This window comes from Mobula birostris, chromosome 25 (genome assembly GCF_030028105.1).
Source record: "Mobula birostris isolate sMobBir1 chromosome 25, sMobBir1.hap1, whole genome shotgun sequence".
Taxonomy (NCBI): domain Eukaryota; kingdom Metazoa; phylum Chordata; class Chondrichthyes; order Myliobatiformes; family Myliobatidae; genus Mobula; species Mobula birostris.
Window position 1 is genome coordinate 30,637,351 of NC_092394.1, and position 12,064 is coordinate 30,649,414.

General features: G+C 39.8%; 2 protein-coding genes across 11 annotated transcripts in view; one reads left to right on the top strand and one right to left on the bottom strand.

Annotated features, from left to right (window-relative positions):
• Window positions 1-7,299: 7,299 nt before the first annotated feature.
• pigw (phosphatidylinositol glycan anchor biosynthesis, class W) lies at window positions 7,300-9,849 on the bottom strand. Of its 3 annotated transcripts, none has more exons than XM_072242907.1 (2): window positions 9,754-9,849; window positions 7,300-8,843 (listed from the first exon to the last, which is right to left on the bottom strand). In XM_072242907.1, exon 2 carries the CDS (start codon window positions 8,824-8,826, stop codon window positions 7,300-7,302), a length of 1,527 nt encoding a protein of 508 aa, XP_072099008.1. In that variant the 5' UTR covers window positions 8,827-8,843; window positions 9,754-9,849. The 3 variants fall into 3 exon arrangements, with proteins under 3 accessions (XP_072099008.1, XP_072099006.1, XP_072099007.1); XM_072242905.1 differs by having other exon boundaries at window positions 9,604-9,849; XM_072242906.1 differs by lacking the exon at window positions 9,754-9,849 and adding an exon at window positions 9,280-9,591.
• Window positions 9,850-9,929: 80 nt separating this feature from the next.
• LOC140187612 (unconventional myosin-XIX) overlaps window positions 9,930-12,064 on the top strand; it is a 66,251-nt gene continuing 64,116 nt past the window's right edge. For all 8 annotated transcript variants that reach the window (XR_011883123.1, XM_072243109.1, XM_072243110.1 and 5 more), the window contains exon 1: window positions 9,930-10,073. Coding sequence is in view for 7 of the 8 variants with exons in the window: in XM_072243109.1 (XP_072099210.1) it covers window positions 10,032-10,073 (42 nt within the window). In the remaining variant the exon portion in view is untranslated. The remainder of the gene's footprint in view (window positions 10,074-12,064) is intronic.

Consider the following 12,064-nt stretch of genomic DNA (forward strand, 5'->3'; position numbering starts at 1 on the left):
TAATCTTTCAGCCAACATCACTAAAAACACTAAGAGAATGTTTATCTGCCTGAAACTTTAACATGGTTTATTTCTCCACAGATGCTATCCCACCTACTGAACATGTCCATTTATTTGTTTTTATTTATCATTAAAAAGTTATCTGGCCTTTACCTAGATGCTTGCACATTTTGACTACTGTGTTTTTGGATGTGTTAATGCTAATTAAATGTTTGATTGTAAAGGGCTTCATTTTGAGCAAATAATAAATGCTACCAAAATACAAGTGTTCTTCAAAAAAATTCTGATTAAAGAAATTCTTTTTTAAAGAAAGGGGCTTCCCTTCCTCCACCATCAACTCTGCCCTCAAACACATCTTTCCCATTTCACGCACATCTGCTCTCACCCCATCCTCCCACCACCCCACCAGGAATAGCGTTCCCCTTGTCCTCACCTACCACCCCACCAGCCTCCGGGTCCAACATATAATTCTCCGTAACTTCCACCATCTCCAATGGGATCCCACCACCAAGCACATCTTCCCCTCCCCCCACTTTCTGCTTTCCGCAGGGATTGCTCCCTACGCGACTCCCCTGTCCATTCGTTTCCCTCCCCCCCACCCCATCCCACCGATCTCCCTCCTGGCACTTATCCTGGTAAGCGGAACAAGTGCCACACAACACATGCCCTTACACTTCCTCCCTCACCACCATTCAGGGCCCCAGACGGTCCTTCCAGGTGAGGCGACATTTCACCTGTGAGTCGGCTAGGGTGATATACTGCGTCCAGTGCTCCCGGTGTGGTCTTCTATATTTTGGTGAGACCAGACCGCTTCGCTGAACACCTATGCTCTGTCCGCCAGAGGAAGCAGGATCTCCCAGTGGCCACACATTTTAATTCCATGTCCCATTCCAAGATGTCAATCCATGGCCTCCTCTACTGTCGAGATGAAGCCACACTCAGGTTGGAGGAACAACACCTTATATTCTGTCCTCCAACCTGCTGGCATGAACATTGATTTCTCTAACTTCCATTAATGCCCCTCCTCCCCTTCTTACCCCATCCCTGATTTATTACTTATTTATGGAAGTTTTTTTTTCTCTCTTCCCCTCTCACAATAACTCCTTGCCTGTTCTCCATCTTCCTCTGGTGCTCCCCTCCCCCTTTCTTTCTTCCAGGCCTTCCGTCCCATGATACAGTACTCCCCCTTCTCCAGCCTTGTATCCCTTTTGCTAATCAACTTTCCAGCTCTTGGGTTCATCCCTCCCCCTCCTGTCTTCTCCTATCATTTTGGGTCTCCCCCTCCCCTCCCCCTTTCAAATCTTTTTCTATCTCTTTTTTCTGTTAGTCCTGACGAAGGGTCTCGACCCGAAACGTCGACTGTACTTCTTCCTGTAGATAACACAAAATACTCTGCAGATGGTGGGGTCAAAGCAACACTCACAACACACTGGAGGAACTCAGTGTGGGCAGCATCCGTGGAAACCATCAGTCAACATTTCGGGCCGGAACCCTTCTTCAGGACTGAAGAGGGAGGTGGAATCTGCCCCCTCTCCCAGCTGCCTATCACCTCCCTCATGGTTCTGCCTCCTTCTACTACCCATTGTGTTTTCCCCTATTCCTTCTTCACCTTTCCTGCCTATCACCTCCCTGCTTCCCCTCCCCAACCCCTTTATCTTTCCTCTTACTGGTTTTTCATCCGGAACCTACCAGCCTTCTCCTTCCTACCCTCCCCCCACCGTCTTTATAGGGCCTCTGTGCCTTCCCGCTTCAGTCCTGACGAAGGGTTCCAGCCTGAAATGTTGACTCATTTCCACGGATGCTGCCCGACCTGTTGAGTTCCTCCAGCGTGTTGTGAGTCTTCCTATAGATGCTGCCTGGCCTGCTGCGTTCCATCAGCATTTTGTGTGCGCTGATTAAAATACTGTATTAATTGGTTTTGTTGAATTCTAGATTTGACCTTGACAAAATCTTTGCTCTTCCCTATACTTTTAAAGCATTAGATCGCCATCTGAAACTTTTTTTTATTAATGGTGACAGATTATAATTAACTCTAATAAGTACTCCCACACACACAAACGCTGTTTGGTAAGTTGTCCTAAGAAAATGGACAGCGGCAGTTAAATTCCTTCTTTCTTCTTCGTGATTTGGTGGAATGCTTTTGGTGCCTCATCCTTAAAACTGCCTGAGGTCAACTAATTCAGTCTTCAATGGGGAATCATCTAATCAGAATCAGGTTCATTATCACCGGCATGCGACTTGATATTTGTCAATTGCAGTTCAATGCAATGCATGATCTAGCAGAGAAAAATAAATAAATAAAAATGATTTTATACATTAATCAATTACATACATTGAATAGATTAAAACATGCAAAAACAGAAATACTGTATACTTTAAAAAAAAAAGTGAGGTAGTGTCCAAAGATTCAATGTCCATTTAGGAATCGGATGGCAGAGGGGAAGAAGCTGTTCCTGAATCACTGAGTGTGTGCCTTCAGGCTTGTGTACCTCCTACCTGATGGTAACAGTGAGAAAAGGGCATGCCCTGGGTGCTGGAGGTCCTTACTAATGGACACTGTTTTTCTGAGACACCACACCCTGAAGATGTCCTGGGTACTTGGTAGGCTAGAACCCAGGATGGAGCTGACTAGATTTACAACCTTCTGCAGCTTCTTTCGGTCCTGTGCAATAGCCCCTTCATACCAGACAGTGATGCAGCCTGTCAGAATGCTCTCCATGGTACAACTATAGAAGTTTTTGAGTGTATTTGTTGACATGCCAAATCTCTTCAAACTCCTAATAAAGTATAGCCGCTGTCTTGCCTTCTTTATAAATACATTAATATGTTGGGACCAGGTGAGATCCTCAGTGATCTTGACACTCAGAAACTTGATGCTAATTAGCAATAACTAGTGGATCCAGAAAGACAAATGAGGAAACAAGAATATTTGTTAGTACATGCCATTAAATGGCAATGCTTAAATGTAGTAGGGAACAGCTTAGGTTTATTAATGCAGAAGGATTAATTAAATGCAAAGGCCGTACACCATAAATAAGAATGAACAAACTTTATGATTAATTTGTTAATTTAGTGACACTGAGTTGAAGAAATTTAAAAAAAAATGATTTTGAAATTCTGAAGATTAATATTTCCTTATTTGTTACAGGCTACATGCTGAGGTTTCATGGTTGATGCAAGAACTATTTCAATGGCCCGACAAACAAAAATTAGTTTTAATTTAAGAGATTTTCTGGCCGGCTGGTGGTGCAGTGAGATCAGCACCAGACTCCAGAGCAAAGGTTCCTGAATTTGAATCCAGGTTGGGCCACCCCCGAGCACACTTTCCATCCGTGCTGGGTTGAGTGTTGAGCTAGCCACTCGGCCTCGTAAAAAATACAAGCGTCGAGTCAGGAACGTTCATAACATAGAATAGTACGCACAATACAGGCCCTTCAGCCCACAATGTTGTGCCGACCCTCAAACCCTGCCTCCCATATAAGCCCCCATATACCTGTCTAGTAGTCTCTTAAATTCCTCCATATACCTGTCTAGTAGTCTCTTAAACTTCACTAGTGTATCTGCCTCCACCACTGACTCAGGCAGTGCATTCCACGCACCAACCACTCTCTGAGTAAAAAACCTTCCTCTAATATCCCCCTTGAACTTCCCACCCCCTACCTTAAAGCCATGTCCTCTTGTATTGAGCAGTGGTGCCCAGGGGAAGAGGCGCTGGCTATCCACTCTATCTATTCCTCTTATTATCTTGTACACCTCTATCATGTCTCTTCTCATCCTCCTTCTCCCCAAAGAGTAAAGCCCTAGTTCCCTTAATCTCTGACCATAATGCATACTCTCTAAACTAGGCAGCATCCTGGTAAATCTCCTCTGTACCCTTTCCAATGCTTCCAGATCCTTCCTATAGTGAGGCGAACAGAACCGGACACAGTACTCCAAGTGTGGCCTAACCAGAGTTCTATAGAGCTGCATCATTACATCGCGACTCTTAAACTCTCTCCCTCGACTTATGAAAGCTAACACCCCATAAGCTTTCTTAACTACCCTATCCACCTGTGAGGCAACTTTCAGGGATCTGTGGACATGTACCCCCAGATCCCTCTGCTCCTCCACACTACCAAGTATCCTGGCCATTTACTTTGTACTCTGCCTTGGAGTTTGTCCTTCCAAAGTATACCACCTCACACTTCTCTGGGTTGAACTCCATCTGCCACTTCTCAGCCCACTTCTGTATCCTATCAATGTCTCTCTGCAATCTTTGACAATAATGTTACCCGGTTAATCCTGACACCACGTGCCAGCCAATAATGGCTGAATGTCTGGTATGACACACTTACAAAAGAGATTTTCTAATCTCTTAATAAATTTGAGAAATGCAAGATTGAAGTAGAATATCAGTGATCCTTTCAGTTCACCTGAGAGAGCAGGCAAGCGTGGATAAAAATCACATCTGAAAGTTGACACCACTGACTGAAAATTTTGTGTACTAGTCCTCCAGGTTCAATGGAAAACTCATTATCAACCGAGTCATTACATTTACATGATGTTAGAAATATATATCTTTGTATTTTTAGACAAGAATTTGCATCTATACCTGAGCCAGCCAGAAACTTTGTATGCAGGCATTATTTTTTTAAATTATCATTTTTAGGATATAAAGCAAACAATCTGTGTTGACATTGAAAGCAATAAGTGATCGGATGATCCTTTGTGGGATTGCTACTAAATCCTGAAATTTGTTACTATTCATTTCAGTTTATATTCAGAAATTTGTGCCATTAGAAAGCATTGTACTTATATTCTATTTCCCTGAACTGCTGTAGTCCAAAAGTATAAGGTCACTAATCTCAGCCATCAGAGCTCTTTTTGTTCCACCTAATCCTCTTCCTCACTTTCTTACTTATTTCTTTTTCTCAGACCTGAAACATTAACTGTGCATAACTTATGTTTTTCCTGTGAATGCTGCTTATACAAAGCTACATGCCTCTGCATTACATGAAAATAAATTTAACTTTGATTCTCTGCTTTTATTTAACATTTCTAGCAGCTGAGAGTTTTTTTAATTTCATGATTACTTTTGTCCTATTTGTGTTATCTTGATGATAGGGTAGTTCATTTACCAGGAATATTTCAACATGCTAAAAGGCAGTTCACAGTTGGTATTACATAAACTGGAGCTGTTGTCCAGACATTTTACACCATGGAGTAAATAAGACATATTTTCTTTGAAAAGTTTTGGCCAACTTTTTTTTGTTAAAAGTGTTTTTGATGTTACAAGTTTTCAGTCTTTGTTTTATGCACCATTCGTGATTGGAAAAAAAAATCGTTTTCAACCTTTCATCATACCACTGTAGTCGGTCACAAGATGTAAACATGGAACTTGTTCTGTGGTTTTGCCAGTACTTCCCCTTGACTAAAATGAGGAAATTATATATATATCAGAACCATATAAAATTCCACCTCTGAGCAAAATACAAATTCTCAAGAATAAATCTAGAAAACATCCTCAGACATTCTTCAAAGTACATACCACCTCAAATAAGACCAAACCTGATTGCAGTACTTCAGGTTTTATCTCAAAGCCTTGTACAATCATAGTACTTTACTTCTGTGCTTTGTCCCCTTTGTAATAAAAGCCATTGCTCCATCTGTATTCCTAATTACTTGATGCATCTGCATACCAACTTTGTTTCATATATCACTCTACAGGAGCACTTTGTAGTCCAACTCCATTTAGACAATTTGCTCTTTTCTATTCTGCCTAGCAATGTATAACTTTACATTCCTTAAATTGTACTGTATACCCTTGCAGATTCTTTGCCCAGCCCTTACAACCTACTGTACTTACCCAATTATCATTTTATAGTACACAAATACACCCTTACCATTATCTTGGCCATTACTCCTGATTATAAATAGTTGATGCACCAGCACTGATCTTTCTACCACACATCTGACCAACTTGAAATTGATTTATTTATCCCAGCTGTTTTCTGTTACTTAGCTGATCCTCAATCTATTCTAATACAGTGTATGCAATATCATGAGTTTTTGCATCGCATTCGCAGAGCCTTCAGCATAGTCAATGACCCGCCTCGTCCATCGTACGTTGGTTTTGACTCCTACCGTCAAGTAGAACAAGGACTGTTAGACTGCATAACATCATCTTCTTCCAGGCCATGAGGCTTCTGAACACGCCACTACCATCCAGTGTACATTATTTATGATGGCTTAAGTAGCATTCTACAGTATATCTAACTATATGTAGTAGTTGCACTCTATGTCAACTTGTATATCCTCTACAGAACTTTTTTGAATTATGTTATTATTTTATGTGATATATGCACCGCGCTTAGCACAGAGGAACATTGTTTTGTTTAGCTGTTTACATGTGTACAGTTGAATAATAAACCTGAATATGTGCAGTAACCTTTTATGTGGCACCTCATCAAATACCTTTTAGAAATCCAAATACACTTAATTTGTTGTTTTCCTTTTCCCACCTTGTTCATTATGCTCTTTAAAAAAATCAGTCAAATGTGATTTTTCTTTCTTGCTGCTTATTAATACAATTTTCTACAATTTGCTAACTACAGATTCTAGCATTTCCTTAATGGTAGTCATTGCTTCTGCAATATATGTTATGGTCTTCCAAACTCCTGTATGTATATTGTATCCCTACAGCCACCTAGAATACAGGCCATCGGGTCCAAGGGACTTGTCAGACTTAAGTCCCATTAGTTTATTTTACACATATTTTCCGGCAAAAATTATTTCATAAAAATTCCAACCTCCCCTTTCTACCTAAGATGATTATTAGTTATTGACTAATTTTATTTTCTTCCACTCTGAAAATACCTACAAAATATTCGTTGAAAGTCTCTACCAGATATTTTATCTTTATTTCTCTTTCTCAATTTTTACTTAAGCCCATCAACGGCCCTTTATACACTTGGGTGAAATGCTTGCTGAATAATTTTATATTTCATACTTATTTACTCTTAAGTCTACTTTCTTCCGCTATGCTTTTCTGCCTTCTAAATTTTGCCCCCACTCTGCTGGCTTACCACTTACAACACAGTATACCTTTCAATTGGAGGCAATACTTTCCTTTAAGTAAGCTGCTGATGGATCAACCTTTCAAAGAGTTTTTAAGTCAATGGCAAATTTTTCCTTAAAGGTGTACCACTACTTAGCCACATTACCCGTTACTATATTACCCTGTGCACCTTAACCATCTAGACCGTTTATTTTCCAGAAATAGAAGTTGAAATAAAGACAATTAAGGATGGATATTGTAAATCACCAGAACTTTAAAGTAATGTCTTTGATATGCAAAATATATACAAAGGTACAATTGCATAATGTATAAACCAACAGTACAAATAAGGAAATAAATGTGTTGGTATGAATAGTATCTACAGTAAGATTCACCAAACCTGTCAAAACATTAGATTGCAGGAAAAACAGTAGTTGGTTTCTGCTTATGGCATCGATAAGACAGAAACGTATCGTGGTTTTATCTACTTTTTCCACAGCATTGTTTTTGAACAAAGTCCTTTCTTTTCTGTGTCGGGCAGAATCCGGTAAAATGTTCCATGAACACGGCACGTTAGTCATCCCTGACAGAAATTTGACAAATACCAGCACAAAATCAGCAAGCATTTTCACACTGATAAAAAATAAACTCTGCTCAACTGTCCATATGATGTAACTGAGATTAGCCAACCGGCGCGATACAGGTTCTGTGAGTACCTCGCACACATGCAACAGTAACAATAACAGCAAAGTGCTCACTGCAAGGCAACCCTGAATTTTTATCCAGTCTATTACCAACATCCTCTTCTTCATAATAAAAATGCCAGTCTGAACACCAGCCATGTAAATAGATACATATCCAAACATTGAAAAGAGTCCTTCTCTGTTAGCATTAATGAACCCATCCCTGGTATCTTTGCCATCACTGCCATGTAATATGAATTGCTTCAAATTTGTTGTTTCAAGGAGTAATTGATAACATATAGCAATGCCACATGACAGAATCCATGATCTTCTGACAGAACATAATATCAAAAGAAAAGATGACAGGATCCTAACTATTGCCAGTGTGAAAAAGAAATTCCAGTGCAAACCATATTCAGAGATATGCTCATGATAATTCACAGTCTTAACACTAAATAGACGAGCTAATCCCAAGAAAACTAATGGCCAGACTGCTATTATCTGTTTCACTACAGAAACCAATTTAGAATGTGATACAATTTTGTTCCTCTGTCTTGTTTCAGGAGAAACAAGTGCATTTGAAAATACAAAAGCTGCTGTACCAAAATCCATATACCCAGTGCCATATGTTTCAGCTTTAGCAAAACGTCTTGGAAATATTGGAAAGTCCACAGCTAGAATGCAGATGCTAGTCAGTATGTTAACATAGACTCGAAACAAGGTGACAAAGGGAATATGATCCATATCCAGACTGGTTTCCAAAAATCCTGCCATGACATCTTGGAAGTTCTGATGGATACTCCTTTTTCTCTGACAGTATACCTGAAATATAGATATCACCAAAACAGCTACTAGACCCAGCACTATCCAGTGAAGCACATCCGACAAAACAGTGCAGAAGAATACAGGCAGTGCCACCAGTACAACAAAGTCGATCAACAGGAATTTTCTCCACACCGATTCTGTAGCTCCTCCAAAGAAATACATTAAAACCAGTCCTCGATAGACGACACATAATGCACATGAAATCAAAGCCACTGAATTCTCAGTCAGAGTAGTACCATTCAGGTTACTGACAAAGGCTTCTTTGTATTCTTTTTGTTTCATTTTGGATTATTTTTCACCTGGGAAAAAAAATAGAGAATTGATCACTGGAAAACAAACTGGAAATAATATACTTGAACTCTTATCAACACAAATAATTACTCGTTTGTTCAGTGTTCTGGGAAATATAAATATTATTAGATCAAGATCTAACGTTTTGTTTTGGATATCTATTTTATAAAACTGTTTGCACTGTGGTCACTAATTCCTGGCTGAAAAGACTAAACTTCTGACCCCATCACATAAATTTCTAAAAGCCACTTCAACAGTTCAGCTACAGCAGATAAAGCATTCAATCTCTAAAATGTTGTTCTGTGATTGTACCACTGACAGTAAACTATCAGCTGACAATATACTGGAAGTTCTGTCTGTTTAGTTTGTAATAACCCTAATACTTCAATTAAATCAAAGTTTCAATTAGAAACAGATGATAAACGAGAAATGGTTAATGTTTACCTGGATTATAGTACAGAAAGGTCACTGAAGCAATTAAGAGTTTAGATATCCAGGATGTGTTCTCGGAGTTTGCCTATTTCAGCAAGGCCAGGTGATACCAGGCAGGAAGAATGGAGTGCCAGCCTTTTGATCTTATATTGGTTGTCTATTATATTTATACTCCCGAGAACTCATATTTTACAATAACAAACAATCTGCCGGAAGAACTCGGCCGAGTTCCTCCAGCTGATTATCTGTTGTTCCAGATACCAACATCTACAAAACCTCGTGTCTCCCTACTTGTCTTACTGTTGTCCCTCCAGCAGCAATAGCTCAGTACCTCACCTGGACTAAAAGTATCGTTCAGGTGGGTCGGGGCTCAGCAACAAGGTAAGTTTCTCCCCCAGAGTCCTGGACGGGAATGCACTTAAATCATCAATGTAACACCTTCGGAGCCGAAAGATAACGATATTTATTTTCACCGGCGTTGTTTACCATCGGCCCAACGCTCACAGTGCGGCTGGGAGTGTACTGGCCACGGTACGGAACCAAAACCAGCGAGCGCCGCCCCGGACCGGCCACCGGCCAGCGCGTAGGTGTCAAAGGTGAAGGAATGACGCGGCTTGCCGCCAGATCTCGCGAGATCGGAGGGGGCGCGTCCTTCAAAGTGGTTTGAACTTGCGAGTGGCGCTGGGAGAGTCGCTCTTGGTCCCGCTCCCGTTCCCGCGTCCACGGGCAGATGGGGTTGTGAGATAGTCGACGTTGCGGCTTGAATGGCCGTCTGTAACACTAACCGAGCCATGGCAGCACGCCAGGTAAGAGGGGGTGGGACTGCTCCCTGTAAACCGTCCGGCCGAGGCACGGAGTTGAGCAGGTTTGACCATCAGGAGGGCGATGTCACCTTCATGTGCGGGGACATCCGCTGCAAATCTGGTTTTGCAAATATGGACGAACTGCGAAAGATAGAGTGTGAAATAAACACTAGTGACGCTTCGGAATTTGAAATTTCATACCTCGGCTCTCATTACTGAGCTATTTTTAATCATGTTAAAATGTTGATTCTTGCTGATTCCTGAAAGGGGAAACATTTTTTTTGGATGGACGTTACTCTATAACCGGACGTGCCAGTAAATCAAAACTGAAGCTGCATAACTGTGTTCAGATGAGTAACCTATTAAAATACAAACGAAACACTGAACAGGGGAGCGCCACTTTTTTACTGTACAGTACTAATATTTCCAGAATCACTTGTATGTTTGGCCACTGTATGTAAAAAAGACCACACTAAATCAAGCTATTTTAACATTTTAATTATTATAGGCCATATAAGATTCAAGTTATTAATTTTGGACTGTTTTTAATACTTGATGCACGTATGCCCTTCTTCGCCCTATACCACCATGTATTGATACTTTATTTATACGCAGACGATTCTGCCTATTTGCCTTCAAATCCACTTGGCTATTTATACTTAAAGTTACAGTTGTGTAACTAACAAGACAGAAAGTTTGTACACACGGAGCCCTGTGAATATCAAAAGTATGTCATTTGTTGTGATTCTGACGTCACAAAATTTTATATTAAAAAAGCTATTGATTAGCATCTTAGACACTTGGAGAGCATTCAAATTAACTTTCCTTCCAATTTATAAATGTGGTATAGTAAATGTTTTATTTAGTAGGAACAAAGCATTGCTTTTGATCAGCCTAGTGTTCTGTGTTTTCCCACAGCTTTTCTTTACAGACATTGTTAGACATTATGGTATTCCTTTAAAACGTCCTGATTTTAAGATTTGTCCCTATCTTTAAGAGGTGTCAGTGGAAAAATATTACCTGTCATGAAGCATATTTATTTCAGAAGACTGGTATTAAATAAAAATATTGGTGGACTTCAATCATTTTAAATGGCACACTTTGGAGTTATTCACATTTTTTGTTTTAATGTTTAGTCTCAAGTAATTAATTCTCTTACTTGATAGGGATAATAGTCATAAAATACAATGTGAATTTTCATTTGAAATCCAAACCAACTTTCTCCCCTTATTCAATATCAAAAACATACAGGACATAATGGCAAGTACAACATCAAATTCTGATGTGATCCTGGCTGTAACTGTTCAGCTTGCTCTCCAGGTTTGTGCATGAAGAATGACAAACTAGCTGGGTTAAAATGTGAGATTTGGTGCAAATAGAACTATGTTCCTTCAGGAAGAAAGGCAGGAATCTTGAGAATATGTTTTTAAGAGCAGAAGTTAAATTAAGGTTTTTACTTTCAAAAGTGACTTGTGATCAGAATCCAGTTTAATATCACCGGCATATGTTGTGAAATTTGTTAACTTAGTGCAGTGGTACATTGCAATGCATGATAATATAGAAAGAAGTAAATCAATTACAGTAAGCATGTATGGATAATAAAATTAGTGCAAAAACAAATAATTTTTTTTAAAAGGTGAGGTAGTGTTCATGGGTTCAATGTCAATTCAGAAATTGTATGGCAGAGGGGAAGAAGCCGGTCCTGAATTGCTGAGTGTATGCCTTCAGGCTTCCGTACCTCCTTCCTAACGATAACAATGAGATGGGGGCATGTCTTGGGTGATGAGGATCCTTAGTAATGGATGTCACCATTCTGAGGATTGATTGAAGATGCCTTGCGTACTAAGGAGGCTAGTACCCATGATGGAGCTGACTCATTTTACAACTTTCTGTAGCTTCTTTCATGTAATCATTGAAACAATAAAGCTGATTGACTTAATTAACAAAAGACTTAACTAAGTTAAATACTGTCAATTTGATGTTACTTTGATTAT

What these genes read in the sequence shown, in the direction of transcription:
- pigw (XM_072242907.1), bottom strand. Translation starts at nt 8,826, where the DNA reads ATGAAACAAAAAGAATACAAAGAAGCCTTTGTCAGTAACCTGAATGGT.